A 26553-nucleotide genomic window follows, 5' to 3' on the forward strand; every position below is an offset into this window, starting at 1 on the left:
ATTAATTTCCTCAGTTTGAGGAAATATTACAAGATGTAACAGGGTCTTAAATTTTTAGATGCTGTAAGTGATTACTTTCTTGAAGTAGAGTTTTAGGAACAGTATTCTTGGCATAGTCTTGAATTATGCACAAGGCCTGCTTTAAGACTCAACTGTCATGGTCCATGAGGTAGGCACACCCCAGATCCTTGTCTGAGCAAGAAATCCAAAATAATTTTCAACCTCAAACCCAGAAGATAACAAACAGTTTAAAAGGAAATTAAAATAAAGTCTTTGCAGGCAGCACAATATTCTTAAATTACTTAAAAGTTCAGGCTAGATGGGTGCCAGTCAGCAAGGTCAATAAAAGCTAGCATAGTTAGATGAGACTGAGTTAGGCTGTTTGTTAGAAGAAAATACATCCTTCTTTCAAGACGACATGTCTAAATGAGGAAAAAGGTAGATAATGGGAAATGTAAATATTAAAAAAAAATATTCAGAGAGGAGCAAAAGTAGTACCTGTGAGGAATAACTTAGTAAAGGCCTAAAAGCAAGTATCTTTTTCAAGTACATCAAACACACTTGCCAGTCTGCCAGGGAGATGAAGCCCTAGCAGCAATGGACTGAAAGAGGTTCTCACATCAGAGATACCCTTCATAGGAAGAGAGTTACATACAGCCTCAAGTGTGTGCGTGCACATACATTAACAGAAAAGACTTGCCAGCTAACAAAAAAAAAATGTTAAAAAAGGACAAAATTCCTCAGCTATTAACTGGGATATATAACCAACTTTATCTCTAGCAAAAGCTTGCAAATCTGACCAGTTTCTGTAAGGAATTTAGGCAGACTGGGGAGCTCCATGGAACTACTAACAGTAGATTTGACTTCTGTATCAGTATGCACCATAAGAAAGAATAGAAATAGTAGGGATGCTTATATAGGGGCAGAGGCAGCACCTTTGGTGGAGACAAGTCTCAGATGTGAGGGAATAATCTGAAGGAGCAAACAAGGACAGCAGCTGAGACCAGGCAGTGTACTTGGATTTCCAAAATACTTGGCACAGCTCTAGACAAGGCTCAGGGGTAGGACCTACATTGCTCAGCTTTTGTAAAATTGGTATCTTCAAAAAAAGCGAATTAATACTATCTTCAAAGAGTCACAGAGCACATCATAGTGTATTGTTGTAAAAAATTCTGTTTGCTTCCTAGAAAAAAAGTATACATAAAGGAAAACTGAACTCAAACCCAGTTCTCAAATTTAGGGAAGTTGCCAAATGATAAGGAATATGCCAAAAAAGGCAAATGGAACACTTAGCATTATTAATGTATGGTTCTCTCCCAGTTCCCTAATAACAAGTGACCTCACATCCGTATGACAGAATAGGGAGCACATGATGAACTAGACAACCTAATTTTTAACAGAAAACCCCTCATTTCTCACACCGCACCCAACTGAACTACCATAGATAACCTTTTGGAGTCAGAAGGCAGCAGCAGAATTCAGAGCAGGCAGGCACAGGTTCAGCCAGAGCTCCTGCTCTCTGTGGTCTAACATGCCCTCCACCTTCTGGTGCCCCCAAACTGAAGCTGGCTGGGCAAGCGTAGCAGGCACAGCACTTTGCTTGCCCTCCTCCGCCTGTGTGGCTTGCACTGGCTACCACCAGTAACATGCAAGTCATCAACATGACCCTGTAACAGCACCCATCTTAGGGCGTTTCACTTGAACAATACGCTTGAACTCAAGTTTCACATCTTTTAATTTTCATTCTTGAGTTTTCAAACAAATACAATGAGCTCAGCAGATCCAGTTAGAAGACATGAATGTGATGTTAAAGAAAAACTCAGAGTCCAATATATTAAGCATACTTATTTACTTAATCTATACAGAATCGAGTAGATAAAATTTCAGATTCACATTAGTGAAAAATCTCTACAAAATGTTTTTGAAAAGCAAAACAAAGACTGCCTGTTCATTTATCATTTTCCTCATGAAAGCAGACATGGGTTGTAAAAATAAAGCAGTGTGTTTAGCACAAACTAGATTTCTGCATCACTTTTTTCACAGTTATTTCCATCTACAGTCCAAAGAGGTAGATTTTCTGCAACACCTGAGAATTGAACTGTAACGTAACCAGGTGTAATGAAAGGAAGGACAAAACATCAGAGATACAGCCCTAACTTACTTGTGTATGTATACACACATTTGGGTCTTGCATCACATATAATTTAGCTTTTTGCAGCTTAATCATGGTGAAACTGTCAATCAGGCCCCAGAGTTTTCACAATTAGACATTTATTTCAGGCTACATCAGTTCACAGCCCGGGCTAAACAGTTTATGGTAGTGGGAGAAAGGCATTAATACAAGTTTACTTAAAAACCCTACTGGAGCCAATTTGGCTGCAGACTGGCAGTGCAAGAACCTGCTGTATGGCAGATCAGTTAGAGTGCTGAGCTTATCCCTTATATAAATTTGTGTTGTTTTTTTTTGTTTTGGTTTGTTTTTTTTTTTTTTAAAACACCACTCTTCAAGCAATGCATTAAACCGTATTGACTGGTTTCAGGAAGCAAAGTATAGCTCACCTTGGCCAGATAAGTTGATACGATACAAATATGTTAAGGGTAGGAAAGAGAAAAGATATCCCCATTTTAAAAGCCTTTCACTTGGGGTGTTCTGCTTCATTTAAGTCAGTAACAAACATATTTGTATTGCTGTTCTATACACGTGTCATGTCTCTAAAAGCCCTTTAAAATACTCTTGCAGCAGGGTCCAAAAATTCACTCTTGCCTCCATACAGAACAAGCACTATAGAAAGAATTGTTAAAGATACAAATGTCCAAATAATAAATTGTAAAAATAGAAAACTGCATGTCCTACCTTTGCCAAGGGTATGATGCATCAGATACAAAGTTTTCACTTTTCCTCAGGAAAATTACTTCATGCTTAGTGTTAGCTGAAAACCAGTTCTTGCAACAACTATTTTTTTCAACAGTTTGATTCTATAAAGCAAGTAATTTGAAAAGCAACTCTGAAATACTTTTCCAGTATTTTTTATGCCATACGGTTAGCATGATTAACATATCAAAGCTCTGAGTCTAACTTGACTGACTGCTCATTGCTACCTTCTTTTCATTCCTGCATTGTGCTTGGACCACAAACACAAAAACCGCACACATCTAGGAGAAAGATGGCCAGCTTCCCATTTGCTCCACCTGTTAAGAAATGTCAGTTTTGCACAGTTCCTCTCAGTGGTATGAGCTAACACACATTTATCAGGCCTTACATGACCTTACTCTTTTTCAGAGACAGCTACATTATTTCAATGTACATTACTACAGGAAAAGGATAGGGAGCTCAGTGCAGCCTGAACATTCAAGTAATTTAGCTACTAAACTGTCAAGGGCAATGAGGGTGGGAAGCTCACTGAGAGATGTGCTTGATTCAGAAATCCCCTCCCAAGTAAGTGCAAAGAACTTTAAGTACCAGAAAAGGCTACACGTTTGCATTACTTAAAACGACAGCAACCAAAACTAGAAAGTAAATACAGGGGAACTAAAGTTAAGGGTAGCTTGTAGTTATTTCACGCATTGTCTTGCCAAAAAATAAATGTTGGTCCTCATTTCTCTCAGGAAAAGAAGTGTGGATATCAAATTTTCTAGGAAAAGACTACATGGTTTAAGGTTAACAAGGGAGCTTTGCTCGTGGTATGTTAGTGTAAGAATTTGAAGTACCATCTTTACCAGATAACCTAACTGGGAAGGCGCTCTGCCAACTGGTACAGCTTTGAGATTGAGTGTGAAAAATTCCACGCTGTACTTCAGGAAAATATCTGAATCTACATGTTCAATTATAACCAGTATAGGCTTAACTAACACTTAAATACATTGCATACAAGGCTATTAGAGAAAGCCTGTATGCCACAGACTTGCATCTTCCACACCTACGGCAGTAAACGTCTATTTTCAAGCCCTTCAGATAATCCAGAGATTTGTCTAGGCAGTAATGGATTTCTCTAGTGAGGATAACCATGTGATGGACACACTGCAGCTAAGAGGGAAGAACGTGACCAACACCTGTGCAATAGGCTACACAACTGCAAAATTCCACTCGGTAACGTTGCTGTACATTTTCTCACACATTTAACATGTTCACAGGTAGGGCAAATAGTCCAAACTAACCTTTACAACACAACCCTGAGAAGTCTGCAAAAAGTTGTACACCCTGTTTCACCAGCTGCAAATTAATGTATTTCAAAGCTGTTTTTTCATCATAACACAAAGTCCATAAAACCCTTTAAACATATCTTTTACTATATTCTGGACCTTTACTTTTTCATTCATATATATGAAAACATACTAGAGGGGAAGCTGACTTTTTTTACTGGCCATTTGACATCCTTATGTAGATAAATTTACTGGAAAATTGGTAATCTTTAGTATACCGAATGGCAAATCAATGAACAAACCAGAATGCTGTTCTTTAAACCAAAAAAGTGACATGTTGTCACCATTTTCCCCAGAACGATGTTATATCTGTCCACGGTCTTCCATGACAGTGATTTGTGTTGTGGGGAGGAAACGCACATGCATCCTTTTATGGAAAAATATTTTCTTTTAAAAAATGAGGCAGATGTGCAACACAGTTGTGGAAAATTTATAGTTTAAGCTATTTAAAGCTGCTATGCAGCTTCCTGTACCACATAAGTCCAGTAGTTCTAAGAAAATACAGATATGGTAGAAAAAGTAAGAAAATTTTCACCACAAAACCAAATAGTTACCACCAACAGAGAAAGTTATACACAAAATATATCTCTCAATACAGTGTTTACACTTCATTTTAGTCTACAGATTCAGTGCCAGGAACAGGACTTGTCGAGACAGTCTTTTCAGAACTATTTGCCACACGTGATTCCACATCAGGTTGGATTCCTGGTTCCGTGTCAGTGGGAGTTCCCAGCTCCTCGTGGGAATTGAGCGTGCAGGACTGCAACACCTGCACAGCTAGATCCACATCTGCTTCTCTGAGAGAAACCTGCTCCTTAAGGACTTCCACCTTCTCATTCAGCTCGTTCCTTTCTGTCTGAAGGGCCCTGCATAGCTTCTCCAAACGCTCCAGTTTTATTTGAAAGCCCTTGTATTCTTTATCTCTTACTGTTTTCTGAAGGACAAAACAAAATTTAAAAAAACTGTGATCCAACTGATTTATTTTTTTCTTAAATTAATTAAAAGAATCACCACTATTTAATCCTGAATATTAAGTCTTAATTAAATCTAGTAGGTCAAATTCCAGCTGCACTAGAGAAAATTTGCTCACCATACTTGACCACTACACTTCAGATGGTTTGTCTAAGCTGGAGTGACAACAGACACCTTTAGAAACAAGCAATGAGAACTATATAACTACATAATGCTAATTGTAAGTGAGGGCTGAGTATCAGTGAGGATCCTGATATGAAGTCCCATAAAGCAGTCAATTACAGCCCAAATAATGGCAACTATAGGGAGCAGAAGGGCATACAAGTGGGAAGTCTACAATCCAGCAGCAGAATCCAGGTCAGAAGGTACCATACTCATGGCTCTCCCAACCAGCTCCTTAAAAGAACAGCAGACAAAGATAAGCAGTGCTATAGCAGAACCTGTGTGACCTAGCACGGTTTAGCAAGATCATACCTAATATACTTGAACTAGACATTAGACAGTGTAGGCAGAACTGTATGCCTACAGCCTGTGTGAAAACAGTTTTAGCTCTTCTCTTGCTGGACTACAATTAAGTAATGGCACCTTACGACCTCAAAAGCAACAGCAATGCAGGAAAGTAACTGATCCCTTACGCACAGGTTATTTCCTTTATGTCAGTCTTGTATAGTTAAAATAGGTTTCTATTGCAGCACTGATTGAACTTTGCTCATCATATTAAAATACAGTCAATTCTTTCAGCTTGTATGATTTCATACACATTATCCCCCCAAGTAAACAGTAAGCAAGGAAAGATGAGGCTGAATTTTGTGTCATGAGTTTAGATTTATATAGCAGCTTTTTATTTTCCATGTCTGAGAAGAACAGTACCATTTACACAACAGAAGACATAAGGCAGACAATCCAAGAGGCTACTGTGTATTATTTCTGATTCTCTAAAACTGAAAAACTGTATGAAGTTCCCTAGGATACAGACTCTAGTTTAGCCATACTGCTGCTTAAAAGATAATTACCTCTTCAGCCATTTGCAGAAGAGCCTTGTTGTTGTTTTCCCATTTTGTACGCCACACTATGGTTTCCTTTTCCAGTTTCTTAATCTTCTTCGTCATCTACAAAAGATAAAAGACTTAATTTTGTGGCTTGTGTTGCAACGTAAGTAGGTTTACATGAGTAATTCAACTTTAGTGTCACCTTCCAAGTCCAGTTTGAACAAGTTATTTTACAGAAAAGTCTTCCTGCACAAAATCAACCCCACAAATACAGATTCTGCATTCAAAGAAAACAACATTGATTCTTAAGAGACTAGCAACCTTCAAGTACAACTAATAAAAAGCTCCAGAAAATTAAGTTTTAAAACATAAGCACAGCCAAAGAGACTGACAAGTATTGTATGCCTTTGATAAAACACTGAAATTGGGATTTAGATATTATGCACGTATGTCAAAAAACAGGAAAAATTGCATTGCTTTCCATAATATGACAAATTCTTATGCCCTATCTTATGATCCAAATTAAATGTCAAAATACTCCATATAGCTTTTCAGAAGGCAAACACTGTTATAAAAATCTCAAATGCATCCCACTAAAAGCATGCATTTTTATATTACTTTTTATGAAACTCTAAGTAATCCTGTAAGTACCTTCTCCATTTCTTGCCTGAAGGTTGTAAAGAGTTCATTACTTTTTGCCATGGTGGTCTGGAATTCTTCAAACTTATCCATGTAAAGAGAAAGCTGTTGGGAAAGAGGCAGGAACATTAATCTGAACAGCTATATACAAATACAAAAATATTAAACTACAAAGGAAAATTAAACTCAAATAGTAGAAGACGAACTTTTTATCTTTTTTTATACTGTCCTACCATTTCCATTTGAGAAGCATGCAGACCTTGTCTGAAAACATGCTATTCAAACTATATAAGAAAGGACAGTTCGATGTTTGTAGAACAGTAATATATTCTAAAGAGAAAAGGATATTATGTTTAATAAAATGCTGCAAGACACCACAGCTCATCACTATCTCATTTTTCCTTCCCCACTGAAAAAAAAAAGTCTGTGGACTTTAATATACAGGAAATTCAGCACATGGTTAGTGAAGTTAAACTTAGAAAAGACATACCTTTCCACCTTAACCAGCCAAAACTAACAACCAAGGCTGGGACAAAATAAACATGATTTGATTTCTGGAATCAAAATACACATTCATAACCTATGAAATCTGCCCAGTGAGCAAAAAGCATGGAAAGTGAATATTGACAAGGAATTAATTTAATAGTGAAAACCATTACATTTTAACAAGTGAAGAAAATTAACATTCGATGACAGAAAATTTTCTTGCCCTGCACCACAAGGTCAATCATCAAGAAGGAACTGCAAAATACGTTAATGAACATAGTTTTTCACAAAAAAAAATTAGGTTATGCTTCTTAAAAGAACTTATACGATTTACTAGTAACTTTTACTCCATCTGAAGAGTAATCAGTTCTCTCAATTCTTACATTGGAGGCTGCAGGACAATACAATTCAGAGCACAGAAATATTGTATTTTCCTCTAATAGTAGAGGAAATTTCATAACAGGAATTAGCCTACCATGTCAACAGTACATCATGACTCTCCGCCATTATTGTGACTGAACTTTCTAGCTCATCTTATTCTACAAAAAAAATCTGTTGGCCCCAGGAAACCACAAACTATACCCATTGTTACTATTAAAAAGCATAACAAAAAGGCAGTGGGATTTTAAATAAAGGGTAACCAACTTGAAAAAAATCCTAAAAGACTAAGTGCAGCAAAAAACTATTTGGGAGAATCTGGATATTAATGAGTCTAAGTCATTGGACATCCCAAGGAGGAGGGGTGTGCGTATACAATTACATTTAACTACACACATACACACACACTTTAAATATAACTGTTGGGAAGCCTGGAAAAGAATTAGGTACAGTAAGTGTGAAAAAAGGGCATGAAACAGAGCTTTCAAGGACACTCAATACAAAACCTCACAAAACTGAAGCAGTAAGAGGTGTACAACAGAAGGAACAGCTACTGCTTCTCAGATGCTATGATGTTAGCTGAACCTACCCACTTCCCTTTGCCTTACATGCTGAGCTCACAGGTGGCCAATGACTACAGGTGATCCAGAACTGCAGCACAAAAACTGGAGACTATCTCTCCACTCTCAGAGAGGATTTCGCTGTAGCATTTACACCAATAAAACAATTTGAAGATGGTAATTTTTTTGTGGACAGAGACACTCAGTTTTAGGTTATTAAACCTGAATAACTACAAGGATAAACATGACATTGCTTGCTCCCTATCCTCCACAACAGGACAGGATGGAAACAGTAAGGAACAAATTCTAAAACCTGCATGGGTAAAAATCCCCACCCAACTCTTTATAGCGACAAGGGCCTCTCTGGTTCCAAACAGCTATAGAAAAAAATACCTTTGGAAGAGAGAACAAGAGTTTCAGAGAAGCCAAGGAATGGTTAAGTAGCAGCCACTATGAATAGATTCTTAAGCTTTCATATAGTCTAGTTGTGTAATATTAACACTTAATTTAAAAGGATACTAACTCCAGCCATTCAATGTTTAGCACCTTCCAGCAACAGTACTCTCCAGATGTACTAAACAGCAAGTACAAAGTGTCAAGTCTTTACAATTTATACTTCACACTTCACTATTGAAGAGTTACCTACTGGAAATTAAATTAAAGACTTAATTAAAAAAATACCAAGTAATATATTGCATCTGATGAATAATAACATGTAGGTTTTTTTCATATGTTGTGTTATTTTTCACTACAATCACAAGTCTCTTGGTGTCGTCCCCCCCACCAAGAACTGTTATTGAAGACCACTCCATTAAAAAAAATACCTGCTGCTTCAGCTGAGCTTCCTGTTGCTTCATCTGTTCACATTTGTGTCTGGACTCAGTAGCTTCTTTTAGCAGCTAAAAAAAATACAAAAAGCCACATAATGAAGGAAGTACTCCTAAGAATGGCTTAAATAACTTGATCTATGATGAAAAATGAACAAAAGGTCAACATCACCTAAGGTCAACATCATTCAACCGTGTTCTCACATGGGTTTTTCATTACTATACTATACTTTCATATATACGATTTAAAGCATGTGCTGGCATGCAGAAATTATTGAGACATTTTTCTAATTGGTAGCATGAGTCAATGTTTTTATTTCTGTAGCAAGTTTGAACTGCTAAATTTATATGTGTAGTTCATTAATGAACTGTAATTTATAACTGTTCTGTAACTTCTCTAATTTATTTTCCACCTCCATTTCTCCAGTCACTAATATTACCTTTACAGACTAGTTCAATTTTGCTTCAACTTGACACCATTTTGTAGATCCATCTTTGAAGATATTTTCATCAGCTTATGATTCCAAAATTATGTTTTAATAACATAGAAAAATGCAACATTGGATGATCTTTTTAAGATTAAACAGGAAAAGCAAGGCTTTTGCCTAGAAGTTACAGATACATGAGGAGCATAAAAAAACTAATCTTCACCTAAGCATTTTTTAATTGGAAGCTAACTTCTTGGAAGACTGCAAGTAAATTGCTGATTACCAACATATAAATAAAACAGGCATAGTTCTGGGGACGGATATTTCAGAAGAGCATATGCTTTATTCTGCATTTGTTATTTCTTATAGCATAAGAACAGAAGTTACAACTACAACACAGCAAGAAAGTACCTTTGGTGTTTCAGCTTAAGATGTTTCCCAGTCTAAGAAAAATCTAAATGATATCCAGCACATTGCTGAGAAAATGCAAACAGTAACATTACTTGCCTGTGAATATGGACATTAATATTGTAGGCACCATGCACACATACACAAAACTTAAATCTCAGTCTTGATGTTGAAATCTATCCTAACTTTCAAAAGACAGTCCCCTCAGTTTGCTGTATTGCTTGAAATCATGAGAAATCTGGTTTGCTGAGTTTTGTTATTTCTCTTAACATACACAGAATTCACTTACAAACTCCCTTTCTCGCTGATGTTTTTCCTCTGCTTCTTTAATAAGTTGGGTAGTTTGCTGAAGTTTGGCATCCACAAGTTGCTGCTGCAGTTCTTTATGTTTGAACACTTTATCAATATGCTAAAGGAAGAAAGAAAATCGTATTAGTCAAAATATAAACAGTGCACTGGTCAATTAAGGTAAGTGTACATGTATGGGGAGATGCATATTGTTTAGAAGTTTCATGCAAAAGAAAAAGCAGCAAAAGACTGTTTTACATGCCTTTTTTCTCTCCTGTTATTGCCATACATTATAGCTACATGGCTTTTTGTCTTTCACGTAAGCCAGATGCATATTTCATTAAATTGCTACAATACTGTCAGTCACTTCACAACAGGCATTTCAAAAATCCTGTAACAAGTAGTCTACATCCTTTCTTCTAAAGTTGCTGTATCTACCTCTAATCCTAATTGTATTTTGTTACATCTAAAAGCTCTAGTCCTCATAACTAAAAAAAGCTCAAAACGAGCAAGGTTTGCATCAATAGTTTACTTGGCTAATGAAATTCCAGAAATTATTGAATTTTGCAGTCTTACTTCCATGTGTAAAGTAGCACAAGGCAGCTTCCTACCTTTTCTCTTCCCCAAATTATCTCATGGTAGATACAAATATTCCATGAGCGCAAAAGGTGGGGAACTAGAGTCTACAGAGAGCTTTCTAACCGATCCAGGTTTAAAAAAAAAAAAGGAACAAAAACAGTTGAGAAATTACATTCCAAACCTCCTATGCCAACTAAGAACTAATCTTAGCTGTAGAACTCCTTGAAGCTTAGTTCTCTCTTTGACAAGGAGAATTGGCTGTTTTCCATTACTGTAGCTTAGCCTGGCTAGCTCACATACTGGTGCCAATTCAAGCTAGCTCCATTAGCCCTAAAATACAGTCACTTCCATGACACCAGTCCAAATATATTCTTAAAGTGTGATAGCTTATTTTGATTCTCTGCCAACAAGAAGAGCTACATACACAAAAGATCTTGCCAAAACCCCCCCAACCTTAATGAACCAAACCAAATAAGATAGAGAATAACTCTTATACCCCCTCCCATTATAATCTGAAATTATAATTTAGAAAAACTTCAAATATTAATACATAATTATGTTGGAAATAACCTTTGGAAGCCATTTAATCCACTCGAACCACGATCAACTTCAAAGTCTGATCAGGTTGCTCACACCTTGCCCAGTTGAGTTCTGAATACCTCTTAAAAGACACAGATTCCACAATCTCTGGACAACTTATTTCTATTTGATCGCTTTCACTGTGAAAGATTTTTTTCAATGCATCTTGAATTTAGATATGCAAAACCAGACAGGAAAGGCAGATAGTGGGCCAAACAGCTACTTAATTTTTCACAGCAGTGAAGTAAAAAATAAATTAAAATATATAGACAATGGCTGTAAAATATTTGGTTTTTTTCTCCCCTTTAAATAATTATCTGATCCTTACAGTTAAGGAACTAACAGAATCCCATTAGAAGCATAATGTAAGCACCTCTTCTCGCAATGCATACTGCTCAATGAGTTTCTTCAGTTTTTCCCCCAGTTCAATATTTTCCTGACGGAGCTTGGCATTATGTATACCATGCTGTTCCAGTTGAGCCTGAATTTCATTCAGCGTAATCTGGAAGTGCGCAGTTGCTTCTTTCCGTCTTTCTTCTTCTTCACGCGCTTGCTGCATGTTTTCTTCCTTTTATGAGAGAATATTAACATGTTCAAGCCAAACCATGCACCTTTTTATATTTTTTGAGTCAGAAACAATGGTAATTCACTTCTGGACAGTTTCAAGTTCTAGAGTGCTAGAATTAATACAAGCCACAATCATAATATGCTATGCTGACTACCCATATGAAATGCATGGAACGAAGAATCTAGAAATGCCAAAACTTTTAGAGAATATTGTCCTTACCACTACCAACATTACTCAGAGGCTGGTATTGTAAGATGCTACATGAATACCTTTGCAAGCGTAAGAATTACCCAGATGTTAAAAACAGCATTGATACTATAATCAAATTTCCTACAGTGATCACAGATAAGAATCTCTTCGCTCTCTTTCATTTCACTCCCGTCTGTTATATTCTGACAGAATTAAGCCTTTTTTGATACGCTGCCATTTCATGCTGCTGTTATTTCACTTGTGTTATTTTTTCCCAGCAGTCATCAGCACCGCTCCCAGAAACAAATAAGGCAAGATCACATACTGCAAGTACTATGATCTATGAACAAGTTTGAGGGAGAAAAAAAATTAGCGAGTTGAACTATCCCCATATTCTTCACCTTAAAATCAGGTATGCTTATGCCACATGCCACTTGTCTTCTGCAGGTACAGGTAATGGGCAAAGTGGTAAGTAAAAAGCAGCAATCAGTAAGTAAGATTTCCACCACAACTGGCACTAATTTATGTAAATAAACTAACCTTCAAAGTCTTGTTATGACGCTGAAGCTCCCGACAGAGAGATTCCAGTTTGCTACGTGCCAAAATGGCCTTGCTATGCTCACTCTGCAAGTGGACTTTCTCCTTCACAACTTGTGCTTGCTTCTTCTGCAGTATCTTCATCTGCTTTTGAACATTCCGGCTCTCCTCCAACTAACATTAGAGAGTATATTTATTAAATAAACATAGGTGAAGCAATCTTCATGCATCTAGATGAGCAGACTGAACACATTTTTAAACATTTCAGATGAAAGCAAGAAAGTCAAATAATTTCATTAAGACCCCCAAGTTGATCTTAAAGAGAAACTCCCATCATCCTACAGACAATTCTAAATGTGTAAGGACAGAAGACGAAAATATACAAATTCCAACTTAAACATTTTCCCTTGAGGAACAGGGACCACGGACCTGTTGACCATGGGCTATCAGCTTGCATTCAGCTACAGGGGTAGGACTAGCCCTGAGAAAGGAGGATGTGGCAGATAAAATTAAAAGCCAGCTGAGACTGGCTTTTCAACAAGTCACAACTTTTTCCACTCTTATCTGTAAGGTACACACAGCTGTTTATCCAACAGGTCTTGTTTTTACTATCAAAAAGAAAAACACACTGAACTGTGTACAGAGTTCTTTCTTGTCAGCAGGAGCTCCTACCAAAGGAAGCAGTAATTGATACAAGTTTGTAAAATGCTAAGGTATTTCAGAAAGCAACAGATAAAACCAGCAGCCCTGACAAATCAAGTAAAATACTATTAAAGCTGCACAGCCCAGGCTTTGATGACTTAAGAGATCTGTAGTCTCAACCATTTGAAACAAAATTTTTATTCTATTTCCTTCAGGCTGTTTAGATGGTAGATGACAGCGTTAAACTTTGTATACAGTGCTGACTTCAAAATCTGTTCTATGAATACCTAGCGAATAGAAGTTTGGTGCATTATCTAATTGCAAGTCAGTTCCATTACACATGATTTTTGGGCTCCCCAAGAAAACATATTATTTAGAGTCTGTTCTATTGTAAAGAAGGTAACAATGTTAAGAGTAACACTGCTCCTTATTAAATAGTGCCTCAGCCTTGGGACACCACAGGAAAAGAAGGCTGGCAATGAGAAACATCACCATGACAGAGAAGAATATAATGCTGGTTTTCTGAAAGAGCTCAAAATAATGCTGAAGCACAGAAGAAAGAATAAATAAAGTTAAGGACCTCCATGACAACAGTATATTAAATGTACATTTAATCTAGTTTAGAGAAAAGGAATGTTAAGGAAATGTTTTGATATCCAAACATAAAAAGCCCTTTCCTTGGGTGGCCAGAAAAAAACACTTCAAGTGGCTGTGCTGTTTGCATACCTATGAAACTTGAGGCCTGTAAAAGTATGCCAGTGTGAGACATATCACCAAGGATGCAAACCTTCCTGCATCACAAATTGATCTCCTGATAGATTCCAAATTAGGAAAAAAAAATATGGTGGAAGATCTTTTGCCAGGAGAGAGGCATTCCTACCTTTATTGTACAGTCCTTTTCATGAGACACCACTGAAAAACCTGACAGTGAGCTTTAAAGATGATGAATCTTTAAAAAAAGAAAAAAAGCATTGTAGGTGCACTGTCATAAACAGTTCAAACCTCTGCTGGCATTAAAGCTGACACCTATGCCAGTGGTTCACCACCACTATCATGAAGAAAAGAATGCATCTTAAAAGGAACACCACCAGATCCAACCTAAACTTTAAGGGGAACAGAGTACCTCTAAGACTCATTCAGCTAAAGTGGAGCTACTGTTATACCCAGACAAGCTCCCACCCAACTTCCCAGCAGTTCTGAGCATCATGGGGAAAGCAACTGGTTTTCTAGGATGGTGACTATCTATGGACTGTGAATGCTTACTCTACCTATAGACTATGGATCCTCTCCTGTGAGGGGAAAAAACATAACACGAACATGTCTCTCCTGACTGCCAAGCTTCTTGAGGAAATTACAATTCATTTGGTCTAGCTGTTCCCTAATGGTTTTCAGATCTTTCCTTCAACAAGAAAACTCAAAGTGAAGATGGTGCAGACTGTTTTCTTTCTGCAGAAGCGAGGAATTCATGCCAACCTAGATCCTCATGCAGGCCATCACCACCACCACTGTGATTTGACATGGGAGCTGTTTGCTCAAATAGAAAAGGCATCACATGCACAAGCAATTGCTCATAAGAACTAACTCATTTACTGCACTTCTCTCTCACAATATCAAAGTTCATTTTTAGGTGGGCTCCCCATCCTTGAGTTGCACTACAGAAGTATTATTGTTTCTCATTTAAATGAAAGTGACTTCTTAGAGAAGCTGCTGGTTTTGAAGGAAATTCACTCATGTGAACAAGAGCACGCATGTGAGAGAGAGCAAGGAAAACAAAGCAAAAACATTGCAGACCTCCAAGGAGGGCTCAGGATTTCCTAAACAGAACTAATCTAAGCCTATTCTTAAGTCATTAGTATTGCCTCTGTGAGTAAAAAGACTACCTGCTAGCTCATCCTCAAAGCTCTGGAGACATTATTAATCTCAAAGGAAAAAAAATTATTTATTTCAGAAGAGTTATGCCATGTTGTGCAGCCATTATATCATCTTCAGAAACATTTTCATATGTAATACACTTGACATCTACAGAAAGGAAATCTTATGCTTTTTTCAAGCTATTAACTTATCTCTTTAGTTTTGCATTAATTTTGTATGTACAAATATGGTGGGAAAACATATACACACAATATTTCCAGTCTTTCCATTCTTGTCTGTCACTGTCTCAAGATGAACAAGTGAAGCATTTTTGTCTCCAGGCACATTCTCCAGTCAACTTATGAGCCTTTTTTCCCCCCAAGTTTTTCATCAATTAATTTAGAAAATAAATTACCATTTCTCCTACTTGGGGCAGGAATGCACTTTATGATCAATTACTGCTAACATTTTACCTTTTTGGTTTGTTACTGAAGAAATGTATACTTTTCTATCCATTCCTTTGCACGATCAGAAAGCACAAAGCAAAATTAAACCTAGATCTTTCCAACTTGTCCTACCCCCAAAAAATCACTAAAGAGTTAAGTATAACTGAACTTTTTTTCCAAATCTCATTACCACAGTATGTTCTTTCCCTTTATCCTAAAGGATATAAATTATAAAATGCTAGCACAAAAGCATTATTAACAGACAAAACCTAAGAAAATAATTAGTCTCAAAAGAAACTCTTAGCTTTTCTGTTAATCCTAATGTTATGGCTTCAGCACCAAGTTATCAAAAAGTTATCATAACCTATTTTTTCTTTGGATTTAGGCAGTCATGTAGAAGGTGAAATGACTGCATGCAAGTTTGGCTGAAGCAATAGTCATAATAAGCCTGAGCATTCTTTTTTTTGCCTAACAACACTGCGAAACATCCAAAATTGTTAACTGTCCTGTATTAGAAGTTCCTGCATTCCACAGTTAATAACAACACATGAATAACTCCTGCTATCTTTACAAATTACTTACCAGATCAGCATACTTCTTGCACAAAGCTGCCAGCTTTTCCTCTGGAGTAGAAAGTGTGTTCAAGGCTTGCATTAATAATAGCACTTCTTTTCCTATGAATTGGATAAAAGACAACCATATTGAGAAAAAACATACCAGAAAAGCAGCCTGTCTTTAGAAGTAAAATATAAAACCATAAAAAATTAGTGCGAGTTAAGTTGTTCTCTGGTTTGATAGCTGCATAATCCAAACGGATGACAAATGGGAAGTCAACACAGTAAGAATAAATTTGTCTTGCCTATGTGCCACTACACAGCTTGGATAGCAAAAGTTACTTTAATCTTAAAAACACAAAAATATTTTTGTTTTATAAATTATAACAGCACAGAAAAAAATGAAAGAGTGAGATTTAAAAGGTTAAGTTTTGCCAATAAAGGATATTCACACAAGTGTTTTTAATAAACCTTTGGAATTTAAATATCAGTAGTGCTTTGGTAGCATTGAACACTGCAATCCCAAATTTAGAAGTTAATCCAACAACCGGAGTTACAAAAGGTTATTAGCGATTACCACATTATTATTATCATTAAAGTTCCTGTAAAAATAGTGTTACCAGCAGAAGGATTCTTACATATGCATTAAGAACTGTATTTTCCTAAGCAGAAGCACACATTTTCTCAGAATACCCTGTTAAAGATGACAAGTTTTGGCTACAAAGTAAACTTGAGACAAAGACAGAGAAAACACATAGCTATTTTGCAAAAATATTAAAGCCATTTAAAAATCAAAATGCCAAAGAGAACATACCCAAAGTTTTCTCTTTGTGTTTTTCAGTCTCTGGATCTTGTTGGCCATCAGGTGGGTCAGTACGGACTTCTTCTCTCCCAGGAGTCTCCTCACAAGACTCTCGAGAGCAGCACGTGGACCCCGGGTGCTTTCTGTTCTTTGTGATATATTCAGCTTCTTCCAATGCGCCCGTGTTTTCCAGGCCATAACAGTTGGACTGTGCATGCTGCAATGCTGTATCAGACAATTCATTGCACTTGCTGTTCACCAGCTGATTCTGGTTATTCATTCCCATCTCCTGAGATCCAGCTTCTTCCATTGCACCACCAACCAACTTCAGAAGGGAAAGGAAGAAGTAAACAGTCAAGCAACTGTATTTAAAATGAAAACTTCTACCTTGCTTTTGCATGGACAACTAAGAGTAAAATTCCACCCTTATTCAAGTTGATCAAGTCAATATTCTCTGTTGTTAAGACAGGTATATAAATAACTGTACACAGAATGAGCCTAAAGAATGATGAATAAAACAGCACACAAGAGCCCAAAATATTAATTACTCTATTATGAAACAACTTCGATACCTTGTCATTGCAAAAATGTTTATACTCTAGAAATTAACAGTTCCCATGGAAATCTCTTCTTAAAAGCTCCAAAACTGGCTATCGTCTCAGCTGTTAAAGCACACAGTCTTAAATGAAAACATTTCTCCCTTGTAGCTCTGAAAAATCTCTCACAAATCAACACTAAGTATACTAAATCTAAAACTCAGCAAAAGTCTAACTAGCTTTATGTACTGTTATTTGAAAAATAAGGTACAGAAATTGAGACAGGAGGACACCATTATTAAAAACAAATTTATTACATTTTAGTTTCAGAAAACTAGAAGATATCAGTTTTAAAATAATTCAAGAGACATACTGCAAGAAAGAGGGGGGAGATTTTAACCTGCTAGGAAGTTGTGCTGGTTTTGGCTGGGGTAGAATTAATTTTCTTCATAGTAGCTAGTATGGGGCCATGCTTTGGATTTGTGCTGAAAACACTGTTGGTAACACAGGGATGTTTTAGCTGTTGCTGAGCAGTGCTTACACAGAGTCAAGGCCTTTTCTGCTTCTCACCCCACCCCACCAGCGAGGAGGCTGGGGGGGCACAAGGAGTTAGGAGGGGACACAGCAGGGACAGCTGACCCCAACTGACCAAAGGGATATCCCATACCATATGGCGTCATGCTCAGCACATACAGCTGGGGGAAGAAGGAGGAAGGGGGGGACATTCAGAGCGATGATGTTTATCTTCCCAAGTAACCATTACGCATGATGGAGCCTTGCTTTCCTGGGGATGGATGAACCCCTGCCTGCCCACGGGAAGGAGTGAAGGAATTCCTTGCTTTGGTTTGCTTTGCTTGTGTGCGCGGCTTTTGCTTTCCCTATTAAACTGTCTTTACCTCAGCCCACGAGTTTTCTCACTTTTACCTTTCTGACTCTCTCCCCCATCCCACCAGGGGGGTGTGAGCAAGCGGCTGTGTGGGGCTTGGTGGCCAGCTGGGGTTAAATCCACAGAAATACATTGTTTCAATAACATACATAGGGTAAGAGTTTAAAGTACTCCAATGAGAATGCCAAATACAATTGTCAGCTCATGACTGAAGAAAACCTGTTGTTATAACAGGAACAATACACAGGACCAGGAGCACATCCATTTTTGAAGTGTTAAAATTCACATCTATGAAATCATCAAAACAAGTAAATATTAACTGGCTTCATAATTGGAGTCCTATTACCTATGATTTTTAACAATACATTATTTCTGTTGAATTAAACAGAACTTTCTCAAAACATTTCTTAAACCCCAAAATGTTTAATCATTTAAGCAAAGAGTTAAACATCACCAGTTGCTTTAACACTGCAGTGATATGTCCATATTTTGGAGCAAAACACCTGGTGATACCTCTCTATAGCTTATTAAGCAGCTACCAGACTCATCTCAATTACCAGAACAACATTCTAAATTTTTAGAAACATTTAAGGCTGATAAGAACTTCAAAAGGGTGTTTGGCTGGGTGCTTTTTCATTTTCTTACACTACCAAGGCTGGGACTCAGGACAATACTTGGAGGAGACTGGGTATTTTTTTTCCTGTCCATTTGCAATCCTACTATACAATGTGGATACACAGTTACAAGTATGATAAGCAGTGTTGAACTCACTTTACTGCCAAAGTAAAGTGATCATTCTCATTGATTTATTTTCAGTGAAAGTAGATTTCCTTAAAAAGTCAACAAGGAATTATAAAAACAGGGCTTGTTTATATGCAGAGTTATGCTGTTTAAGCACAAATTAATTTCATATTATCTTATATTTTAATATTAAAAATGTGCTAATTAAAGCCAGAAGTTTGCATTGGGTTTTATATTCTGCACAGATGGACCATTTTCCTCTTCAAAAGGAATTAGCCAACATCAAAGGAACATAGCCAACACTAATAATATATTGTGAGATATATTTCAACTCCCATTTGTTCAGCACGCTTGGAAGAGTTATTTAAAAATCATTAAACAACGATGCATTAATATTCTAAAAAATATGTAACAGCTTAGCTGTTCCCTATACTTAAAGCAAGTCCCTTGCTTTAGACCTTATCTCAAGGCAGACTCATTCTTGAGAAGATGGAATTCATACAATACCTTTCACAAAAGACAATAAGCTTTTTAACTGCAAATAATCTGTAGAGACATTTGGGAGCAACTTTTGACTTATCAAGGAAGATTCACTTTGCACTGCTCTTTACAAGTGTGGAAATTATGCACCTGCTTTATGGACAAATATAGACACGTTGCAGTTTTATCATTCTCCAATCATGTCAGACAACATACTTGATAAATGCCTGAAAAGGTAATGCAGTAATAGAACTGCTGTAACAAATAACCCCAACATTTAACAGTTGACTTGAGCTGTAAAATGCGTATCTTTTTCCTTAGATTGCCTTAAACTGTGGGGCTTCCGTTGGCATGTGAAAGGCTTACCCCTCCAAGTTTAGGGTCAGCTAAACACACAAGAGATGCTTCTTAGAAAAGGACAAGAGATGTGAAAACAGGAGAGCTCACTTAACCTTTTTGTAGGTGCCAATGGTTGAAACCATGGCACAGATCTTCTCTAAAAACCATGATTCATACAGAAGCTGAAGATACTGTGTCACATTACATTAACAAGACAGGAAAGATCAGAAGTATCTGAACACAACATGATATCAGAGTAGAACTGCAGTACCAACACAACAACTGAAACTTGCAGTTTTTCCATCACACAGAATGTGAACTTCCGATTCAGATACTTGTGCCTGAGAAGCCTGACAAAAGGTTGGTAAAGCCTGCCCTAAATTCAAATTTTCTTGTTTGGCATGGTATTTCCAGACTTTCTGAAATCCATAAACAGACTCAAAATTTTATTTTTGAAAGCAGAGCGCAAAATTGCCAGGAACTCCTACAAGCAGCTGAGAAGGCCTGACTGGCTGTGGTTACACACTGAACAGCAGCAGCGCCCGAACAGCACTCTTGCTATCATTTCATTCCCCCTTTTCACACCCCGCTCTGTTGTGCTAGCAACAACATTCATGCAACTTGTTCTAACACAGTTTATAGCCAGATCAGTACCTCAACCCAGTTCACTGCACAGCAATAGGCAATCCTGCCAACCAGAAGTGCTAGCACGATGGTTGGAAAGAAGCCAAAGCACGAGAGCAACTAAAAAAAGTCAGTCTAATCACAGCCAGAGCACAAGGAACTAAACAAAAAATACCTTATCCTCACCACTGGTACGTAGTTAACACTGACTGCTGATGTACTGGAACACCATCAGCAAGATGACATTCGTGAGAAGCACTGCTTCAAATTTAGACAAGCCAGAAATTTTCACTGGTTTTCATCTGAGAAAATTCTGCCATTTCTGGGGAAAAAAAGAACAACTATTGACAGGGGCACATACATGTGACTAGTAAGTCGCAAAATGCCCACCTCCACTAGCAAACCATCATAGTAACCTAAACACCTGTCAATTCAGAGCTGGCAATTAACATGCATATTCCAAAGCATCTGGAAGTTTCAGAATGAACACCACCACCTCATTAATTCAGCAGAGCTTTTTGTAGAAGTCAAATTAGATGTCATAATTTCTCAACTCTGAGTATTCTCTATCCTTTGTCAAAAAACCCACAAGGATTTTCAGGACTTCAAACTCAAACTCATTCTCCAAAGTCTAACAGAGAAGGTAGAAACAACCTATCAGAACACCGAATTGAAGAACAAGTTTGTGTACAAGACACTTGTACATCTCAGATATATTTGAAAATAATAGCAATAGTGAAAATACTACAGAACTTGTCAGCCTTCTTTTGGTTTTCCAGTGAACAAGAAACAAATCCAAGCTTACTGACAAGCACACTCCCTGCAAAACTAAAGCTCAGTGTGGCAGTAGACAGTTTTTGTAACAATATCCAATTTTCTTAGCTTAAATACAATTATGAATTGGTGACCACAGGCTAGAATACTGTATTTAAAGAAGTGGTTCTACCAGCAGCTAGAACAACCTGGTAACATAAAAAACCCTAAAAAACCCTAGTTAAATTCTATCAAGGTGTAGTCCATACATTCTAGCAAAACTGACAGTGGCACAACATACTAAAATTCTAATGTATTTAACCTAGGTTAGAAAGTGTTTGTTTTTCATTTTAAACAGAGAAGTCTGCTATTGCCTGACAGGGTCCACAAACACTAATAGCTAGATGACTTCCTGATTATGACTAACAAAGAATTTTCTACATTAGCTCTCACTTTAGATATTAAAAACATAACTAGAAGTCTAAACAGCCTCTTAAACTCAATTTTATTCTTAAAACACTTTAACTACAGATAGTTTCATATTTGATCTGTATCAAGCTTCAAGTTGGAGTATAGGAATAATAACATTCTCAATGTGATGTTTAAGTACTAAACCATATTAGTATCACTGAAATTGCCCCCTCTTATTGAGACAATGGTCAGAACAACCCTATTACCTCTATCTTTTCAAATGCATGCTCATCAGACAAGTGAACTTCTCAGTTTAACATTCCAGCCAGAACAGAGCACTTCCAACAGCACATTGTATAATAGCGCTGATTCAGTACTGACCGAATAAAAACGAAACAAAACCACCTCAGAGACCTTCTACTGAAATCACCACTACCTTTTCTAGCTGCTACCATGCTCTCTCAGCTTCCAGCTGGTTTCCAACCTCCAGCTTCTAACCAGCTTTAATGATAGGTGACTTAGAATCTGATGGACCAGGATTAGATTGTTACATACCTAGAAGGATTTTCAGTGAGACACAAAACGAGCATGTTGCACAGATAATGTGCCACTTCATAAGACTACATAATTATTTATCAAAATTCAAAACTCTACCATTAAAAAATAAGATATGTGCCACCTACCTAGCTGTGAAACCAGCTACTACAAGACACTGACTTCTGAAGAAGCATATAATCTTTAAGCTATTTAAGATAGAGTTACAGGCCAAACAACTTGAAGATGCCTGTAGGAAAGTTACTGGTAACATCATTCCTGCTCACCCCAAAGTTTTCGTTTAGTCTTCTGCTCTGTTCTCTCAACTTGTACCTTGATCAAAAAAGGTGCACTTCAGGAAAACTCTATCTTACTTCATACCTAAAAAATGAGAGTACAAGATAGGTATCTCCTATTTATGAAACCGGCTATGATCACAAGAGCCTAAGCCAACTTTACTTCAAATAGCACTGCTTCAGTAACATGCGCTGCACATAAGGACAAAACAGACACACAGGCAGAACTTATCCTACCACGACAAAATGTATCATGAACAGACTTATTTTTTTGTTCTAGTACCTACAGAAGTCTGTAGCATACAGTGACATCTAAAATATGCTGTGCTTATTATTGGTACTTTGTGTACTAAAGTACCTATATTTTATACTCCTGCGCATACACGCTCAATCTGTCCCTAAAACACCTGAAAACACCTCTCTGTACCTCTAATTAAAAGAAACCATAATTAGTAGCTACACCAACACCCTTTTTCTCCTATATGTTAGCAAATTACCCTAAAAAAAAAAGGCACCAGCATTAATCTGTCAAAACATCTCCTACATTCCCCACCATAGCAGTTGGCCTGCACTGTGAAAAGATTCTTACAATCTTAGCCTTTGGAATCACTAGTACTTTCAAAAAGATATCCTGGAATCTTTAGAACAAACATACGTACAGAAAACAGATTTTCACAACTGTAAGACAACTTAAGTATACAAGGAAATACATAATTATTTGCTCTGCATCAGGCTCCAGAAAATACCATTTGAATAACATCGTTCAGCTGACTACATTTTCAAATATATCGCACATGCAACTGGACTTATACCCCTTATCCTGACCAATTACTTAAAAAAAATATTGTGGCAAAAGGATATAATTTATCATAAATGTTTACGGTTTATAACAAATTTTAGGCTTCCTGCATCCCAGCAATTTACTTTTACCTGCTAACACAGGAAAACTTACTTTGGAAACATGTGTGTAATATGCTTTTCCTCAGCACAGATGCTGAAGAAGACTTTGTTTAACATAACTGTATTGTGCTGAAAAATCAGTCATTCTTGGTAGTAATTTTATTCATGACTTATTTGGGTTTGAATTTTACAGCAGGTCTACCTTCATCCACTGGTCTAGACACAATAATAATTCAGGTGCTTGTGACCACAAGACTAGCTTATTAAGGTTATTTCTCCATGCGATACTGCTCTATACTGTGCTCAATGACCTAAATGATCATGCAGTCTAATTACACCTTTCTGAAAACCTGATGGCCTCTGAGGTGGCTTCCCCACTGAACTAAGATCTTAGTTGTGAGATCAGAAAGTAATTTCAAACGAAGATTTCACCCTGTTCTGTCATTATATTAAAAATTACGTTCTATGCACTCATTTATCTACTTTCAAAACACTGGACTGAGGCACCTGCAGTATTGCTCCTCATTAGTTTCAAAGCACTGCAAGGTTAGAAGTCCCAACACAGCAGGAGGACAATTAAGAAAAATCTACTTTGGAAATCTGTATTTTATCTTTATAAAAGTCAATACAGAGTCAATGTTAATGGAATTCCACTTATTAATACTACTGGCCTTACATTCAAGATATGGTCTTTGATATTGGTCCACTCACATTCTCACAGACTTCTGCTTATGGTCCTTACTTTTCTGTTACTCTTTCCATGCTTCTTGCTCTCTTTCAGTGGCCTCATGACACAGAAGACATTCCTGCTTTTAAAAACAGCTTTATTTACCTCAAACATAATCTCAAAAGGAGGGGTGGGGAGGTTGGGTTTGTGTCATTTTTCTTCTCTGTGCTCTGAAAAAAGATTAGAAATATCTCCTCCCTGTTTTAGCTCAAAACATTAAAAAACACTTCCTGTAATTCTAGCAAAAAATTTCACTGGAAGAACCCAAAGCTTAAATGGAAACTTTCAGTGCATTTACATGCAGGGCAAAGTGCTGCAGATTTCACCAGCCCTTTTTTAATGCAAGCATCTGAGACAGGTGCTAATTAAGAAAACATTTAACATAGCATGAATCATTTCCGCCAGTGAGTTTTCACTTCCTCTTTACTATAAACCTAATAGTTTTCTAGTCATCCACAGTACATTTCTGGAAAAAGCAGGGTAGACAAGTGCTGAATTCCCAATGCAAACAGGTCACAAGGAACCTAAAAATAAAGAAGCTCCCATGTACCAAGGCAGGGGGAGGGAATCTGCAAAAGACTGCTGAAGGATTTTTAATTCACAAAAAGTTCAAAGTAAAATTTTCTTAATATTCCTTGCACATTTCACCTTCTCTGAAAACTAAATTCCATTTGACTGTGGGTATATGAGATAATATGGAGATGCTGGTTTGTTTGGTGTTTTTCTTTTTTTTTCCTAAAAAACATCATCATCTGCTTTCACAGCAGACACTAAAGTTACTTACAAGCTACTTCCTAGTAAAAAGCTTCAGAAAACACACAGCACAGAGACAGTTTTTTTATTGAGGAAAACGAGCTCCATAGCCTCCTAAATCTCTCTCCAACAGCCAAAATAAACAACCACCACCACAGAGTTACTATTTCTGGGATGTTATTATCCTTTATACAACAGAAAAAAGTTACCACAAAAAAGCCACTTGAATTTATGTAAGGACACAGGATGAGATACTAAAGCGGTACATGCGATTACCGAGGCAATTCTGTCACATAAAACACTGTTGGTGACATTACATCCAGCACCCGAGTTACAGCACGTTTTAAGTCTTTGCTGTTCGGTGCCCAAGTACACAGATTTCAGGCTCTCCCTACACGGATACGCAACCAGAAAGTACTGTAAAGTCACGGAGGACGCCAGGACACCGTTGCCTTCAGCGTCGCTCCGGCAGAGGAAGGGAAAAAGAGAGAAAAGGCCATTTTCACCGATTTCGGAGGGTAAGGAAACACCCCCGCCGCCGCACCCCGCCGCGCCGCAGGCAGGCGGGCAAAGCCTCCACTGCTGCCAGGCGCGCCTCGCACCTCAACCGCACCGCTCGCACCGGCGAGCGCCCATTGCCGGCAGCGGCGCCGGGGCCGCCCGACACCGCCGGGCCGCGGTCCCCCCGCCGGCGGGGGACACGCGGGGCCGCCCGGCGGAGCCCCCCGGGAGGCCGGCAAAGGCCCCCACGGCTGCCCGGACACCGGCCCGCGCAGCGGCGGGCGCGGCGGCCCCCGCCCCCCCACAGCGGCCCCCGCCACGTGCCGCCGCCCCCAACAGCCCGCCGCGCGCACGAGGGAGGGACCGCCCCGCCCCCGCCGCGCTCCCCGCGGGCGGCCGGAGGGGGAGGAGGGGGGAGCCACCCCCGGCCCCGCGAGGCGAGCGTGGCTGCCCGGGGGCGATGCCGAGACACCCCCCCACCCCGACACACACCGCGGCTGCAGCGACGGGTCCGGTCCCGGGGGAAGCGGAGCGGAGCCCGGCCTGCCCGGCGCAGGCTCCCGAAAGCGCGGGAGGCGGCGGCGGCACTGCCTGCCCCAGCCCCGAGCGCCCGGGCTGGCCGGCCGCGGAGCGCGGAGGCCGCATGGGGACGGGGGAGGCGGGGAACGAGGCGCCACAAGCCGGCGGGGCGGGGAGGGGGAGCGCCCTCCCCCCGGGCCCGTCTGCGCGCCGCCCTCACCTCCGGGCTGCCGCTCGGGGCCGCCGCCGCCGCCTCCTCGCCGCTCTGGCTCCGGCGCCGGCTCCGTCCCGCCGCCGCCGCGCTGCCGCTGCTGCCTCCTCCGCGCGCTGCCTCCGCTCCGCGCGTCGCCATGATGTGACGGCAGCATCCAAACAAGCTGCCGAACCGAGGGACACCGGAACCTCTCCCTGCGGGCCCGCCCCTTCTCCCGACGGCAGCCAATCGCCGTGCGGTCCTCTGCCCCACGTGGGAAGTTTGCGCCCTCCCTGCCCGCCGCTGCCCCAGGCGCTGCCGGGGCGGGCGGCGTGGAGGAGTCACTCGTGGGCTGCCCGCAGGCCGGCGGACTGCGCTTCCCAGCGTGCTCTGCGCAGCGGCGCGGCCGCCCGGCCCCAGCATGCACTGCGCGGCTCC

At 39.1% G+C, this 26553-nt stretch overlaps 1 protein-coding gene across 2 annotated transcripts; it reads right to left on the reverse strand.

Annotated features, from left to right (window-relative positions):
• Positions 1-1833: 1833 nt before the first annotated feature.
• TXLNG (taxilin gamma) lies at positions 1834-26553 on the reverse strand. 2 transcript variants are annotated; one of them, XM_072849270.1, is made up of 10 exons: positions 26143-26553; positions 16935-17247; positions 16149-16240; positions 12631-12801; positions 11707-11901; positions 10177-10296; positions 9049-9123; positions 6813-6905; positions 6186-6281; positions 1834-5134 (listed from the first exon to the last, which is right to left on the reverse strand). In XM_072849270.1, the coding sequence occupies exons 1-10, from the start codon at positions 26536-26538 to the stop codon at positions 4814-4816; spliced, it is 1872 nt and encodes a 623-aa protein (XP_072705371.1). In that variant the 5' UTR covers positions 26539-26553; the 3' UTR covers positions 1834-4813. The 2 variants fall into 2 exon arrangements, with proteins under 2 accessions (XP_072705371.1, XP_072705379.1); XM_072849278.1 differs by lacking the exon at positions 26143-26553 and adding an exon at positions 25896-26049.

The sequence above is a fragment of the Ciconia boyciana genome, chromosome 1, assembly GCF_034638445.1.
Source record: "Ciconia boyciana chromosome 1, ASM3463844v1, whole genome shotgun sequence".
NCBI classification, from domain to species: domain Eukaryota; kingdom Metazoa; phylum Chordata; class Aves; order Ciconiiformes; family Ciconiidae; genus Ciconia; species Ciconia boyciana.

Excerpts from the sequence above, each read along its gene's own strand:
- TXLNG (XM_072849270.1), bottom strand. The coding sequence starts at position 26,538 with ATGCTGGGGCCGGGCGGCCGCGCCGCTGCGCAGAGCACGCTGGGAAGC. Across the intron at positions 16,241-16,934 it reads ACACAAAGAGAAAACTTTGG|GAAAAGAAGTGCTATTATTA; the intron begins GTATGTTCTCTT and ends TCCAATTCATAG. Across the intron at positions 9,124-10,176 it reads ATCAGCGAGAAAGGGAGTTT|CTGCTAAAAGAAGCTACTGA; the intron begins GTAAGTGAATTC and ends TATTTTTTTTAG.